This window comes from Dermochelys coriacea, chromosome 7, assembly GCF_009764565.3.
Source record: "Dermochelys coriacea isolate rDerCor1 chromosome 7, rDerCor1.pri.v4, whole genome shotgun sequence".
NCBI classification, from domain to species: domain Eukaryota; kingdom Metazoa; phylum Chordata; order Testudines; family Dermochelyidae; genus Dermochelys; species Dermochelys coriacea.
Genome location: NC_050074.1, coordinates 683,740 through 699,801, shown reverse-complemented (window position 1 = coordinate 699,801; position 16,062 = coordinate 683,740). Strand labels below are relative to the sequence as shown.

General features: G+C 50.4%; 1 protein-coding gene across 4 annotated transcripts in view; it reads right to left on the bottom strand.

Moving 5' to 3' along the window:
* Window positions 1–16,062, bottom strand: part of MTMR14 (myotubularin related protein 14) — a 56,638-nt gene that overhangs the window by 3,777 nt on the left and 36,799 nt on the right. For 3 of the 4 annotated variants that reach the window (XM_043518541.1, XM_043518542.1, XM_038409390.2), the window contains 2 exons: window positions 13,999–14,166; window positions 883–1,038 (listed from right to left, as the gene is read on the bottom strand). In XM_043518541.1, the coding sequence (XP_043374476.1) occupies window positions 883–1,038; window positions 13,999–14,166 (324 nt within the window). The remainder of the gene's footprint in view (window positions 1–882; window positions 1,039–13,998; window positions 14,167–16,062) is intronic. The other variant, XM_038409397.2, reaches the window with a different exon arrangement.

The window sequence follows — 16,062 nt, the reverse complement described above, 5'->3', positions numbered from 1 at the left end:
AATGCATTTCATGTCTTTGAAGTTCCCACACAAATAACTTCCTGTTTGTGGGGCAAAGTGTTTGCTTCGCATCAGTTCTATGAAGCAAATGTCAGGTGTTTATCTGGCACTGTGGGTTGCATTGAACCATGCTCCGATATGGCATGAGCAAGTGGACAGCTGTAAGACAAGCAGAGGGTGGAAGGAAGGAAGGAAGGAAGGGGGGAAAAAAGCAACAGCTCAAATATTTTGGAGGGTCTGGAATCATTGAGAGCAGGGACTGGACTAGATGACCTCTCAAGGTCCCTTCCAGTTCTAGGATTCTAAAACATGGTAGAGATAAAGGGTCTATCTACAAAGCAAAGAAAAACCCACGGCTGGCCTGTGCCAGCCGACTCAGGCTGTTTCACTGTTGTGTCGATTTGCAGGCTCGGGCTGGAATCCAGAAATCAACATAGCAATGAAACAGCCCTGTGAGTCCAAGCCAGCTGGGTTCTTCTTTGCTGGGTGGACAGACCCAGAGAGGCTAAATGGGATCCAGGGAAAGAAACAGGCTTGACTCACTCCTCCCATTCCCCCTCAGTGTTATATGGCAGAACTGCAACCTCTCTCCCAACTTGTGCCCAAATGGTGCAATGGCTCCAGTGAAGAGCCCAGGATTCCTTCCCCTGCCTCAAGGCTGGGCACAGTTCACCTAACACTAAGCAAGCCTGGTAGCACGTATGCCATGGCTTATTTCAGAGTGCTCTGTGGCAGAATGCACTTCCGATAAGCGTTAAGGCAGGGGAGACTTCGGTAGCCCAAACGATTCTTGAGGCTAATGCAGCTCTCTGGCTTGTCCCAGTTTCATAGCCAGTCAACTGTTATGCACAGGGAGCCATCCTCTGTGCTCAGCACACTTACAGGCCACTGTTAAGGAGCTCATCCGGGAAGCTGCTAGGGAGAGCGGCGTCTGTGCTCAGGATTGCATGCTCCTGAATACTGCCACACCCTGTTACCATCTGCCAGCTGCCAAAGTCTGTAGAAACGGAGGATCCAGGCAGGGAGTGGTCCACTGATCTGGGTCAGAAAGAGAGAGGGGACATGGGGCAGTCAGTGAAGTCATGCAATCACAGGCTTTTCTGCTAAACTCTTGTGCCAGTGGGCACAGTGGGGTTGACTGCCAACATTTGTCCCAGCACATTCTGATGCTGGATGTGAGGGTGCGATGACAAGTGATTCTGGCACATAGCACAAGGCAAACCTTCCTTCCAAAAGCAAAAGGAGAAGCCAAGCTGGTTGTGACCGAGAAAGCAGTAGATTCATTTGTGAGCTGGTAGAGCAAAGCTAGCAAGGAACAGAGGATCATGCAGGAACCGGGAAACCCACCAGCAAGATGCAACAGCACGTCCTGCCCCCAGAACCAGAAAAATGGACACTGCCCCACAAAGGGCATCCCTCCACAGCCCAATTCAGCTGTTAACACATCCAAATGCAACTGTGGGGACTTCGAGAATACAAATGTGGCTTGTCTGGTGCCTTCATGTACTGGAGACTGTTTGGGAAAGTCCTCCTTCTGCAGTCAGTGGAATGCGAGTCCCTGAGGGAACACACCTGATCTTTGGGGAGAAGGTAGAGCACCCACACCAGTGCCCGGTGTGCCCAGCAAGCCCAGAACTGAAGACCTATGAAGACGCTTTGTATTCACTCATCAGGAGCAGGATGCTGCAGGAGCAGGCAGTTAGGCAAAAGGCCCCAAGGACAGGAAAAGGAGCCCAGGAAAGAGGATGTACTCAATGCATGCAGCCTCCTACCAGAAAGAGAAACATGAGTGAACTGGAAGAGTTCCTCTGACAATCTCCACAAGCAGACGCCCGGGAGTGCCTAAGGTCACTGGGCCCTGCAACATGGCAGTGTAGACATATGGCCCACGACACAGAGTTCTCAGCAACGTGGAAGGAGGTTCAGAGTTTAACAGCATGATGGGGGGAGCTGGAGAGAAAATTGGTATTGCCATTTACTTGCTGATTTTACAGTAGCAACCTAAGGAAGAACTGAAGAAAAATCCCTGGGCTATTAGCATGCCATCATAGCCTGAAGCTCGGGCAGCTGTGGGCATTGCCAAAGGCTGGAGTTTGCATTTGACCAGCAGTAGCCATCCAGACTCTTAAAGATCACCAGTGCATGCAGAGAATAGTGTGTCTCCAGCTGTTAAAGGCCATGACACTTATATTAGAGACACTTGCTTGATTCTCAATGTGACAACCTCTGGTTTCTTAATATGGCTCAATTAGCACAGGCCTCTCCCAGAATGGGGGTTGGCTGTTAAAGCTTATCACGTGCCTTCTACCTGGGTGCCTGTGCTGAGAGATGTATAGAACTCAGACCCAAGGCCACCCTGTCCCCAGACTCTCCAGTTCATTGATCTTCCAGGGATTCTGCTGCTCTCCCCCTGGCGAGGACTCCCATCCTAGCAGATAAAAGCTTATGGGGACACCCTCTCTGGAGAATGAAGATGCTATTTCAAGGTTGGAAGAAAGATCTCCTGGTTCCCAGGAAAGAGGGCATGAATCCGAGCAGTAAGAGCTGTTGGTGGTAAGAGCAAAGCCCGCTCCAATGCTTCCAGTGAGCACTGGAACTCAGATGTCACAGGTCGAAACATGAAAGCCAGGTTTGGAGGGCTGATCCCAAGTGACATTTGCTACAGGGAAGAATTCCCTGTTGTGGCAGGTGGGTGTTGCTGAAACATAAGGTTTAGGAGACAATGTAAAGAAGCCAGTTTGCTCCCCCAAGGCTACACTTACATGGTGCTTTGAAAACCCATAACAAAGACATCCCATTCCCTAGCCCCAAGGAGCTCCTTAAACCCAGAGCCACAGTTCAGAGGTACTCTCCCCCTCCCCTCTTCGATCTCCTTGGGAGAAAGGAGCAGGGATCTGAAGGAAGAGAGGACGCCGGGCAAATGAGGACAGTACAATGCTGAGAGCCAGAAGAGGGGAGAAGATTGGAAAGGACACAGGAAGCAAGGGGGAGCCGGGGAAATGAGAGTGGGACTGCAGGTGAGGGCTGGCATCTGGGTGAGGACAAGGCTGGAGCAAGAAGCAGGATGGCAATGGGAATTCAGAGAAGAAGGAAGGGAACACCAGCTGTCCCTTTGGAGGGCATAAGGGGCAATCCGAGACAGGGAGGCCAGATCCAGGAAGGTGACAGTAGCTAAGGTGCACTGCAGGCAGGAGAAGGAATGGTGAATTACAGCTAGACAAAACAGCAAGACGACTTTGCAGTTGGCTGTGAGGAGAGGAGACATGTGAAATGACAGCAGGATTACGGGAAGGATTGAGAGTTGCCAATAGAGCCGGACAAGAGAAGCAGGGGCTGGGCAGAAAGGTGAGGAGATCTATTCTGGAGGGGCTGAGTTTGAGAAGAAGCCAGGGTGGAGATGGATGAGACAAGTCTCAGCGCGAATGCACAGAAGGGAGAGCTGGGTACCAGCTAGTGAGAGAAGAGCTGAGGGTGAGGAGCCAGGAGGGATCTGAGTGTGAGGTCAGTAAGGCAGGGGAGAGCGAGGCAGTGATGAAGTGCAGCAGGGGTGTTACCAGGGAACACACAGAGGAGTGCTCTGGTGTCACTAAGTGAGGCCAGGTTTATGTCAAGGTGAGATGATTCCAGCTGCAGGAGACGTCCGGGCAGTGAGACTAATGGCACACCAAGGTTTTGGAGGCAGAGGAAAAAGAGACGAGATTGCTTGGAGGCAGACAGGAATGTGCCAGGGGCTCTAGAACAAGGAGCGACTGTAAAGAACTGTCTTCTGCCAAAATCATTTGTTCTATAGCCTCTGCAGACCCACAATGAGATTGTGCAGCGTGCCATGGGCGGGGGGGGGGGAGGGGGGAGAAACAGATTCAAACCTGGAGTCACAGCGACCACCCGAACGCTTGGGAAGTTGGGCCAATGGTTAATCACCCCCACTTCAAAATAAGATGCAAATTTTTAACCCGAATTTGGCTAGCTTCAACTTCCAGCCATTGCATCTTGTGCTTTTATCTGCTAGCCTGAAGAGCCCTCGAGTATCAGACGCCTCGTCCCCATGTAGGTACTTCCAGAATGATCAGGTCACCTCAAATCCTCTCTTTGGTAACCTGAACAGGAAGAGCTTTGAAGTCTCCCTGTATGGCAGGTTTTTCAGCCTTCTTCTTGGAAGCCTCTAGGCAGTGAAGAGCTAACTACACAGCAGCTGTTGTGGTTATAGCCCAGTAGTGCAATTCTGTCCAGGCCACTGCCACCTTCAGCACCGGCCAGAGATAACGGAAGGGACAAGCCTGGAGCAGAATGACAGCAACGTGACCACAAGGACTTCACAGGCTCCTAGGGAAAACGGGGCTGCACGTCTATGGATTCTCCAAGTCCACCTGTGACATGGACAAGGAAGATTTTGGGCCAGACTCCTCATGGCTGTGAACTCTGACATCCAGAACACTTGCACCAGGGAGCAATTTGCTCTTTTAGGTTTAGTTTTGTGGGGACCAAAGGTGTCCAAATGGTGCAAGGATGTGCCTAAAACCCTTGTATTTGGGAGGTCTTAAAAGGAGGCATTGCAGGCCAAAGAAGAAAAAGACAACAGAAAGCACAAAGTATCAACTCCAAGGCCAAAGTGGAGACAAATACAATTTGAACTGGACCAGTGGTGTGGAGTCTCCTTATGGCCCATCCTGCCTGTCCCACTGCCCCAGAGTAGCTGCACCTCCAACTCTTGCTGTATCCTCCAGAATTTGAACTTCTCCCTTCTGCTTGCTAAGGTCAAGGCCTTCGCCACACTTAGCTGACGGCTCATCTGCTGCTGATTTACCAGAAGGAAGAATCTCATTCCCATTTCACGTGGCTATTACTGTGCAGCCACACAAAAGCTCTGTACAGGAAACGGAGAAGTTCAGAGCAGTAAAGATATTGGAATGGAACTGGCATAGAGGACAGACAGGAAGCCACCCTCCAATTATGGTTCTGCTGAAACAGAAACAGTGGTTCGTAGCCCTAAGAATGTCAGAGAAGTGGCCTAAACACTTGTTTTTTAAGCTAGGTAGCGTGCAGCTCCAGACACCAATTTCCCCTCTTGTAGAGCAGATCCTAGCCACTCCAGAAGCTCCAAGTCAGAAAGCCAGCCCTGCACACTACAATCAGGTTTGAGGTTGAGGTTCCGTCTACAATAGGCAGATTTGTGCTTTTGCTAACTATTGCTACAGGAATTGAGATATTCCTACGACGCAGTCTGGATATTCTGGATGGCACATCCCTACTCCATTACAATAGCCCTCCAACTCCTTTCCTTATAAAAGGGATGTGGATAATAAAACAAGCAGAGCAACATGCTGTCACAGAGTGTGGGGGAGTCAGGGCCCTGCACCTCCCACTTCCTGTGACACTTGACTCTCAGCCAGCCAGTAAAACAAAGGTTTATTAGATGACAGGAACACTGTCTAAAACAGAGCTTGTAGGTACAAAAAACAGGACCCCTCAGTCAGATCCATCTTGGGGGGCAGGGAGCCCAGACCCCCAGTTCTGGGCCTCCCCCGCCCAGTCTTCCCAGCCAGCTCCAAACTGAAACTCCCTCCAGCCCCTCTTCTGGACTCCCTCTCTCTCCCAGGTCAGGAGGTCACCTGATCTCTTTGTTCTCCAACACCTTCAGGTGGCACCTTGCGGGGGCGGGGGGGGGGGAGGCCATCAGTTGCCAGGAGACAGGGTGTCAGCCATTCTCTGTGCAGACACCATCACACTGGCCCTCTAGGGCTCTGCCACAATCACACCTCCTTATCCCACCACCTAGATACTTAAGAAATGCATATGGGAAACTGAGGCACCCACAGGTTTCAGAGTAGCAGCCGTGTTAGTCTGTATTCGCAAAAAGAAAAGGAGTACTTGTGGCACCTTAGAGACTAACAAATTTATTAGAGCATAAGCTTTCGTGAGCTACAGCTCACTTCATCAGATGCATCGAAGTGAGCTGTAGCTCACAAAAGCTTATGCTCTAATAAATTTGTTAGTCTCTAAGGTGCCACAAGTACTCCTTTTCTTTTTGCAAATACAGACTAACACAGCTGCTACTCTGAATCCTCTTACCCCAGTCTAATTCCCGACTGTCTCGACTTCCTGGGCCTCCATGTTCCATCTAGGAGCTTTACAAACATCCTCTTCTCCTGTAACAGATCCATTCTTTCTTGGCTAAGCACTAAAGAGAGAGGTGGTGGCAGGCATACAGAACGAGTATCCCAGACTGAGATTTTAGTTCAACAGGAATATGTCAGGCAGTCACCTGATACAATACCTAGAGCATAAATAATAAAAGCCCAGTTGGACCTAAATTCTGTAGCAAGATTCCTGGATTCTGAGACTCCCTGCTGGGCAGACTCATCGACCCAAGGGTAGTTTTTAATTAAATGGAAAGTGAGTGGTGGGGGTACAACAGCCCACGTTTATTTTAATATTTCATTCAGGTTTGCACTGGCCCCACAATGTTAACTATGTCAAAGAACTGAAATAATCTCTAGAGCACTTGTGAAAGAGGGACAAGAGATACATCCCTAGTGCAAAGCACACCCAAACCACAAGCACCCAGGTGAGGAGGGGGATGGCTGGCAGGTCTCGCAGCCCTTACCACAAGCAGTTGCGATGGAAGTGTACCCCACAGAGAAGGAGAGGGGAGACTGGGTGGCATGCGAGAGTCAGGTCCAAACAGGGCAAGAGATTGCCCTGGTGTAAACCTCAATGGGGGAGGTTTAGATTGGATATTAGGAAAAACTTTTTCACTAAGAGGGTGGTGAAACACTGGAATGCGTTACCTAGGGAGGTGGTAGAATCTCCTTCCCTAGAGGTTTTTAAGGTCAGGCTTGACAAAGCCCTGGCTAGGATGATTTAACTGGGACTTGGTCCTGCTTTGAGCAGGGGGTTGGACTAGATGACCTTCTGGGGTCCCTTCCAACCCTGATATTCTATGATTCTATGATTGGCTCATTTAGGAACGAAGCTGTCTGCAGGGGGTGCACACAACTATCTGCTATCATAGCAAGATCTGCATCAGAGCTGCGCTCTTCTCACAAACATCTGATGGCGGAGAGGGGACACTAGGATGAAAATGAGCCTCAGACCCCCCCGCGTGGGAGGAGAATCCCTCAGAAATAAGAGACTGGCTAGTGAGACAAGACAGAATACAAAGTGGAGGGGCACAGCTGTCCCTTTACGCAAATGCAGCTAGACGATTAAGTCTGCTGGCTCCCTAGACGGGCCACGAACTAGCAGCTGCTACCCTAAAATGGTTCCATGTAATTAGGTCATGGCTCCCCGTGCAGCACCTTTCCCCACAGAACGCTCTCTCTGGCTTCCTGAGCATGCAGCCTCCGCCTGCAAGGAGGGAGTCGAGGCTTTCAGCAGAGTAGCAGCCAAGACTAGCTCCTCTTCTACAAAAAGTGTGAGAAGACTCATGTCAGCCGGCCTGGCTGCTTGGCTTGCATCTCACCCCTTTTCTGCCATTCCTCACATGTCATTTGCCCATGTTGTTATAAACCATTTGGAGAAGAGGCTGCATTTCCCTGCACCCTTACACCAGTGCAAGCGTCACCAAATTCAGCTGCAAAGTATTAATGCTCTTCAGAAGGTTAAAATGATCACAAACGGGCCTAGAGCATTGATTTCAGAGGCAGAACAGGCAGGTTTCTTGCAGCCCCTTCCAGCCCTTGGATGGAAACGGCTGGCAAGTGGCACTTGGCAGCTAGTGGCATTTACAATATTGGCTAAATCTCAGGCACCTATTACCAGTCTTCTTAATGCTGTAGCATCCTGGAGCACCGTATGGTATGAGCACAATTCCCTTGCAGCATAAGCCACATGCCAATCACAGACCCACAGGTTATCAGGGACCACAAGGGTCAGCTAGTCTAACCCACTGCCAAGGTGCAGGATTTGTTGTGTCTAAACCATCCAAGAGAGATAGATATCCAGTCTTCTTTTGAAAACCTCCAGTGAAGGAGCTTCCACGACCTCCCGAGGCATCTGTTCCATCATCCTACTGGTTTTACAGTTCGGGGAAGTTTTTTCTGTGATTTAATCTAAATCCGCCATGCTGTGGTTTGAACCCATTGCTTCTTGTCCTGCCCTTGGTGGCAAAAGAGAACAACTTTTCTCCATCTTTTTCGTGGCAGCCTTCCAAGTATCTGAAGACCTCTATCAGATCCCCCCTTCTCTTTTCCAAACTAACCATACCCAGTTCCTTCAGTCTTTGCTCATATGGCTTGCATTCCATCCCTCTGATCATCTTTGTCGCTTGCCTCTGGATCCTTTCCAGTTTCTCTACATCCTTTCTATACATTAAGAAAAGGAGTACTTGTGGCACCTTAGAGACTAACAAATTTATTAGAGCATAAGCTTTCGTGAGCTACAGCTCACTTCATCAGATGCATCGAAGTGAGCTGTAGCTCACAAAAGCTTATGCTCTAATAAATTTGTTAGTCTCTAAGGTGCCACAAGTACTCCTTTTCTTTTTGCGAATACAGACTAACACGGCTGCTACTCTGAAACCTGTTTCTATACATTGGTGACCAAAGTTGGACACCACTACCCCAGCTGAGGTCTAACCAGGGCTGAATAGAACGATACTATCACCTCCCATGACTTGCATGCTATGCCTATGTTAATGCAACCTAAAATTGCATTTGCTTTTTTTTGCAACAGCATTGCACTGTTGATTCATGCTGAGGCTTTGATCCACCACAACTCCCAGATCCTTCTCAGTAGTGCTGCTGCCAAGTCAGTTTCCCCCCATTCTGTATTTGTGCATTTGGTTTTTCTTCCCCAAGTGTAGCACCTCAAATTTGTCTTTGCTGAATGTCATTGTGTTCTCTAGAGCACAGTTCTCCAATTTATCAAGATCCCTTTGAATTTTAGATCTATTCTCCAAAGTGCTGGCAACCTTCCCCCACCCCTGCCAGCTTTGTGTCATCTGCAAACCTGATCAGTCTGCTCTCTATTCCTATACCCAGGTCATTAATAAGGATGTTAAACACCACCAGACCCAGAACAGATCCCTGTGGAACCCCACTTGAGACCTCCCTCCAACCCAACATCATTCCATTAATAGTTACTCTTTGTTTGCGGTCATTTAACTAATTATGTATCCATTTAATGGTAGTTCTGTAGAGCCTGCTTTTCTCCAACTTATTTATCAGAATGTCCTGTGGGACTGCATCAAAAGCCTTGCTGAAGGCCAGGTATATTATATCCATCGCATTCCCAAACCAGTTACCCTGTCAAAGAAGGAAATCAAGCTGGTTTGGCAGGGTTTGTTCTTGGTAAATCCATGGTGGCTGCTGGTGATCATTCCTCCGTCCTCCCGGTATTCGCACATGGAATGTTTGATACGTGGCTCTTGTCGCTTCCCAGGTATCGAGGTCAGGCTGCCTAGTCTATAGTTCCCCGACTCCTCCTTTCCCCCCTTTTTAAAGATAGGCACAATGTTAGCCCTTCTCCGGTCTTCTGGGATCTAAGTCAGGGTCTTGGCAACTTCACACTCTTAGCCACAGTATCAGTTCAATTTGTAGCATAATCAGAGCTTCAGTTCTGAAAAAACTCCTCATTTCCTTCGGCAGTCAGGTATTTCAGTCCTGGTCCTGGCAAGTTTTGGGCCTGATTTCTGACACCTTTAGGACATAAAAAGAAAAGGAGTACTTGTGGCACCTTAGAAACTAACAAATTTATTTGAGCATAAGTTTTCGTGAGCTACAGCTCACTTCATCGCATGCATCTGATGAAGTGAACTGTAGCTCACGAAAGCTTATGCTCAAATAAATTTGTTAGTCTCTAAGGTGCCACAAGTACTCCTTTTCTTTTTGCGAATACAGACTAACACGGCTGCTACTCTGAAACCTTTAGGACATACAGAATGACAGATGCCCAGCACAGACGTGGTAAAACCTCTAGCTACCAAGCACCTCAAAGCAAATGTGAGAAAAATTTCCCAACGTTGGCTGAACAGAATACATTATGGTTATCAACTACAGCATCCACAGATCTCACTGAGTAGCCACACCAATTGGGGTGCTGCTCTTTGCAGTCAGAGCACATTACTGAACTGGCTGCAGCAGCATTTAAAGAGCTAGCGTATCCTGTGATTCACACAGCCACCAGAACCCAGGGATTGGATTCCTTGCCTCACAACTGAACACAGCACACCAGGGCTGGTTAACAGACATAATAAAAACACAGGCAAAGTTTACCCAGTTTGCTAATCCAGCGTCATTATGTGTGTGCTTGCAAGTCAATGGCCCAACGCAGACACACTGCATTTCTCTGCAGCTTCACCAGCACGAGCTCAAGGGCACTGTATTTACAGCTTAATCCACACGGGCACAAGGAGTTAGAGGCAACTTGTGTTGCTTTCTAGACACAAAGCATTCAGCTGGAGAGACCATTGTGCCCTGCTCTGCAAATAAATCCAAGGCATCTCCATAGACTACAAGTTTGGGAAGCACACCCTATGCAGAGATGTGGTGGGAAGTGATTTTCTGTCAACCAGAGACCTGACATCTGACTTTGCCTTTAGACTGGGTAATGGGCCACTAATCACATTATTAGTATGACTGAAGCTCCAGGGCAAATCTCTTGTGATCCAGCCCCTGGAAGAGCCCACACACTGGCCAAGTGTAACAGATGCAACATTGCCCTCTAGGATGCCCCAGTGGAAACACCTAAAGGGTCATCCTGGTGTTCAATCTTTAGGTGTCCTGCTCAGGTGCCCTTCCCCTGCCTCAACGACAAGTCGGCATTACTCTGCTCTCCATTCCGGCTGCACCTGGAACAACTGGGATTAGCAGCTTGAAGTGCTGTTGGCCCACTTGGAATAGTCCATTTCTCCCCTGCTGATGCTGATGCTGGGGCTAAAGTGTTTTGTTGCCATGACCAGAGGATTAGATAATCAAGTGCAGTTGTTTCCTCAGCTTAGACCTTCCCCAGGAACCAGCCTCCAGCTGTAGAGACAACAGCATTTTTGGCAGTATAGTCAGCCAGTGGACTCCAGCTGCTCCCATGAGGATATCAAGCCAAGTATCTGGCTACTGAACTCTGTTCATAAGGGGTCAAGGGAAAGGGCTTCCTCCTTGCTCTCCTCTCACGTATGCCCCTCTCACTCCAGCACAGCAATGCTGGACAGACAGGTCAGTGGGTAGGATGTTGGCCTGGGCCACAGGAGCCCTGGGTTCAATTCCCCGCTCTGCTGGGGACTTCCGTGACCTAGGGCAAGTCACTTAGCTTCTCTGTGCCTCAGGCCCCTTTTGTACAATGGGACTAGTCATGTTCTCCCATCTCACAGAGCAGTGTAGGGTTAAATACATTGATGAGTGGAAGCACTTTGACATCTACTGGTGAAACACACTATATAGGAAATAATATTACCTATTTTGCATTCAAATATATGTTCCCCCCCAATCTCCAGGTAGAACTTCAGCTGGAGATTGTGATAGACCCTCTGTGACTGGATGTGACCTGGATTCACGTAGCCAGAGGAGACACTAGCAGTGCTGAGTGCAGCGATGCAATCCTTCCCTTCCCCAGCCACAGGACACGCAGACACCATTCATGGAATTCTGGGCAAGGGGAAGGCCCCAGCCGTGTCAGTCTCTAATTGGGAGGGTGTCTTTGGACCATGCTCCCAGCGAGTCCAGTAGTGATCAGCTCAATCCCTGGAGAAGGCAGGCAGGCTGTGTATGAACCAAGAGATGGCTGGATTCAGCAGGGAAGTGGGAGCTGGAGCAGTGTAGCTGGAGCCAGGGGACTAGATCAACTGCTGCCGTGACAACTGCACCCCTTTCCCTAGGCCCACCCAGCCATGAGCTTACAGCTGGCTTTCGAGGGCACAGGGTGGAGTGGAAATCCAAGCTGATCTGTATCAAGGTAAGGAGCCAAATCAAGGGAAGCACATCTCTACTCTTTACTGGAGCTGCTGGCCGAGAGCAAAGATTCCAGCTGCCTGCACACAGCTGTCTTGATCCCCTCAGCCTTATTACTGATGCCCTCCTCTGTGCTCCTGGATCCAGTATTTACCACTGCAGAGTTCAGCCCAGGTTCATCCTACCCCATGCTCTTGTGCGGAAGCCTGTATATTCCAATTGTCCAAGGGAACGAGAGTCCAACTCAGCCCATTATACACAACTGTCTCCATGAGGCAGCCAGGGCTGGAGCCAGTATGAACATGACTTGTCCTGTTAGAAGAGCTGTGCTCCGAGTTCTCAAGGCTCCTGGGGAAGTCACGGATCAGCATGACGACAAGCTGGAAGACTCTAGAAAGGGGAGGAATGTTCCTAGTGGAAATGCAGTGTGCTTCTGCTTGGTCCCAGTTAATGGCATGAGACTGCCACCCCTTCTTGGGCATTGTTCATCAGGGCAGAGAAAGAGCTACCAGCAGGGCTGATGGATGGACAGAACAAACTTTACCCTACTGGCTGCTACTGCCTCTGCCCGGCCATCTCTTGGGACTGTAGAATCCAGCACGACTCTCTTGGGTGTTCACCCTGAGTGGGAAAGGCATCCTTACCAGACAGACCCAGGGAGGGACATCAGCTGCGCTGGCTTCTGCTAAATCCTGAACACTGGGGTTCTGCTGTCATCTCTCCCCGGGGTCACTTTTCCTTCTCCTACCTTGTTTCTCTTCCTTCCCCTCTTATAAGACAGAGGCAAAAGTCTGGGTGAGCTGCCAAGACAGCGCCTCCTTTTACAACAGACTGGGAGCCTGTGACGAGAGAGGCAGCTTAACCAGTGTCAATGAGGGGCTACTCTGGGCCTATGTTACTCCAGCAGGGAGGTTGCAAGCAAAAGCAGCCATCAAGAGACAGAAGCTTATTTCTCTATGCTATTTCCCCCTCCCCTTGGGCCATTATCTTCCCGTCGTCTGATCCTGTCCATGTCAAGACAAAATGGCAGCAGCAGCTCAAGACAATCGAAATGACCCGCCTGCGGCGCAGAGAGGACCCTTCAGACTAGCTACAGAGACTGTCAGTGATTTCTCTCGGTAACACGGACTCTGCACACACACACACCAAGTGCAATTAAAGACTACCTGTTTTTCTTCTGTTTCTCTGGATCGAGGAGAGGTCAATACAATTTAAATGGCGGCTGTTGTGATGGGAGTCACCAGTGACAACTCAGCAGGAAACCCCACATAATAGTGAATAAGGGCTTAATGACATCTTATCCCTCACAGGCCCTCAACACACAGAGTCCCTCAACACGCAGGCTCCTCCTCTCCATCCCTCGCTCCCCACACTCCCCTCCCAAGTACCCCAGTTCACTGGTGCTGCAGAAATGCAGTGATCAGACTCCAGAGGCTACTGGAATGCCCTTCATTATGGAAAGCAACTCACCTGATTTTAGCCTGTGTCCTGGCTAACACCCGGCTTCCCACCACGCCCCCCTGCACTGTGGGAAAGCACAGCCACCACACAGCCCGAGGTGTAGGCTGAGCCCCTGCGCTGTGCAAGCCTCACTGCCCACTCTTAGCAATTACATCTTCATCTTCCTCTGCCATGGGCACCCCGAGGTTCAGGGGAACAGACTCAGATGTCAATAGGTGCAGTTCAGTTCGAGCAGGTCCCCGTTCCCCCCTCCACATGACACTTCACTTCAAGTCTCCTGTGCACGTACTGAACACTCACTGCCAAGCACAGAGCGCACTTCCAGCATCAGGAGAGCTGAGCATGCAGGCGGGAGAGACCAGAGACCCCGTACTGACGGAATCAGCGGGGCTGAGACTGGCATGCAGTTCAGGTCAGGTGGGACCGCCACCACCAGCTCTGCCTCTGCACATTTATGTTATTCATGCATATGGACTGAGGCAAGAATCACCGGGAGCAATTCTCTGGCCTGTATTATACAGATAACGGCCCCCTTCTGAGCTTCAGTCTATGAACCCACTACACTCCAGGTCTTCAGAGCAGCATGAATGCAGCTCTCTTTCCCTAAACCTGACCTTCATTTTGCTAAGAAATGGTCTGCTCTGGTGCACCTCACCTGGGTTTCGGGACCTCCAGTGGGCTGCTTCCGACCCTCAGGAAGGTGTCCGAATGGTTTGAGGAGGAGGAGCTAGAGGACTTTGCTTCCTGGTAAGGCAGTCTGTCTTCAGACTGTGGGGTCCGGCTCCAGAGCACTGTTTGGGGAGAGGATGTGTGGCTCTTCCTCCTGCAGGACAACAGGAGCCCTGAGTGAGAAGTCAGCTTCCCCATACAAGAAGCCATTCCACCTCAGGGCAGAGATTCTCCCCTCCCCCACCCCCAACTACAAAGATTCAGCTCCCTCCGAGCCCAGGAGAACGAATTAATCAGGTGTAACTGCACCAGCAGTCTGCCAGACAGATGTGCCCTGCCCCCAGCATCTGCTGAACTCTTGCCCCACCCCGAGCCAGCTCACACTACTGGAGTGCGGCACGTCAGAGAAGAGAGGGAGCAAGAGGCCACCTCGGCCCATCGCATAGGGGCCAGAGCAGGATCGGCCCATACGGGCCCATTCTAATATTCTGTCCCATCTCATTTTAACATGCCCCAAGCGCCAGGCCTTCCAGCATATCTCTGGGGAAAGATGACTCCAGTCGGATGGCAATTCTCCAGTGAATGCCCAAAGCTGTGTGCAGTGCTGTCATGAAGGGTTCGCCTGCAATGCAATGAAACACTCGCAGCTGGATTGTATCAGCCGACTCAGCTTGCGGAGCTGTAAAATTGAGGTGTAGACATTTGGGCACAGGGACCCCTCCCGCCTCATGGGGACCCAGAGCTTGGACTACAGCCTGAGCCCAAACGTCTACACTGCAATTTTACTTCCCCGAGAGCTGGAGTCAGCCAATGCAGGCCAGTGGTGGGGGTTTCACAGCAGCGTAGACATATTCAGGGGAATAAACCTGCGTAAGCAGCTCGGAGGTGAGGGATCCGAGAGGACAGAACAAGTCAGCCAGCCATGCCAGGCCTCTGATCATGGTCACTCCTCTCTGACATTTCTCCATTTGGGCCCCCTGCTGACAGGGGGGCAGCCGCATCAGAGCTCGAGACAGGGCTGCTCTCCCTACTTGGGTGGCATGTCTCTGCATTGCCCCTCTCCCAGTCAGACCACACGCCAAACTCCTGTTCAGTTTGCTGCCCACTGCCGCCTCCCGGCTGACAGCCATTACTGCTTCCCTTACATGCCTGCCCACGGAGGGAGAGTTCTGAACTGATCCCCAAGCCTTGCAAGTCAATCAGGGTTCCCCTCAGACACCAAGGATGTTCTGGCAAGAGCGCCAGCTCCGTTCTCCCAAACAACAAGCAGTCGGCCAAAGCCCTCTCTAGCCCTTACTCTCTTGCTGATACTGTAGTGTTGTCCCCAGTGAAACCAGCAGGGGACAGCTAATGAAATGCCCCATATGGTGAAAAGAACTGGGGCAGGCAGAGCCCTGAAGGAAGGTTTTAAATCCAAGGACTCCTACAAGCTAGTGTGGCTATCCTGGCTTCCAAAGAGACACAAGCACAGACAGCAGAGAATCCACAGCTAAATCCATCTCTTTGCACAGAGGAGGAGAACCCTATGTCCTCCCTTCACTCCCCAAGGGCTTGTCTGCACCATGGGGGCTACTGTGCCATAGCTGGGGAGCCCCAGCAATGCTGCTGTCACAGCCACGGAGGGTTTCCATCGCTGGAGGAACTTCACCTCCCCGAGAGGCAGTAGCTAGATTGAGAAGCATTCTTCTGTTGACCGAGCAGTGTTTACTTTGGGGGTGAGGCAGGCACAGTGATGGTGTTCAGTTTTTTCACACCTCTGAGCAAGTACTTATGTTGACCTAAACATTTAGTGTAGACCAGGCCTCAGATGTCCCACACCTCAGCCGCTAACGAGGTTTTATGGAACTCATGTCAACACTCTGCCAACATTCCTCCCTGCATAACCTGCAAGGATCTCCGTGTATAGCTAAGCAAGGAGTGCCTGGCATTTGGCAGAACGTATGTACGTGGAATCGTTTGGCACCCACAACAACGTCCCAACCCCCCGGCACCCACAGTAAGTGAGCGAAGCAAAAAACACACAAGTGTGAGTCAACCCCACAAGAACAGC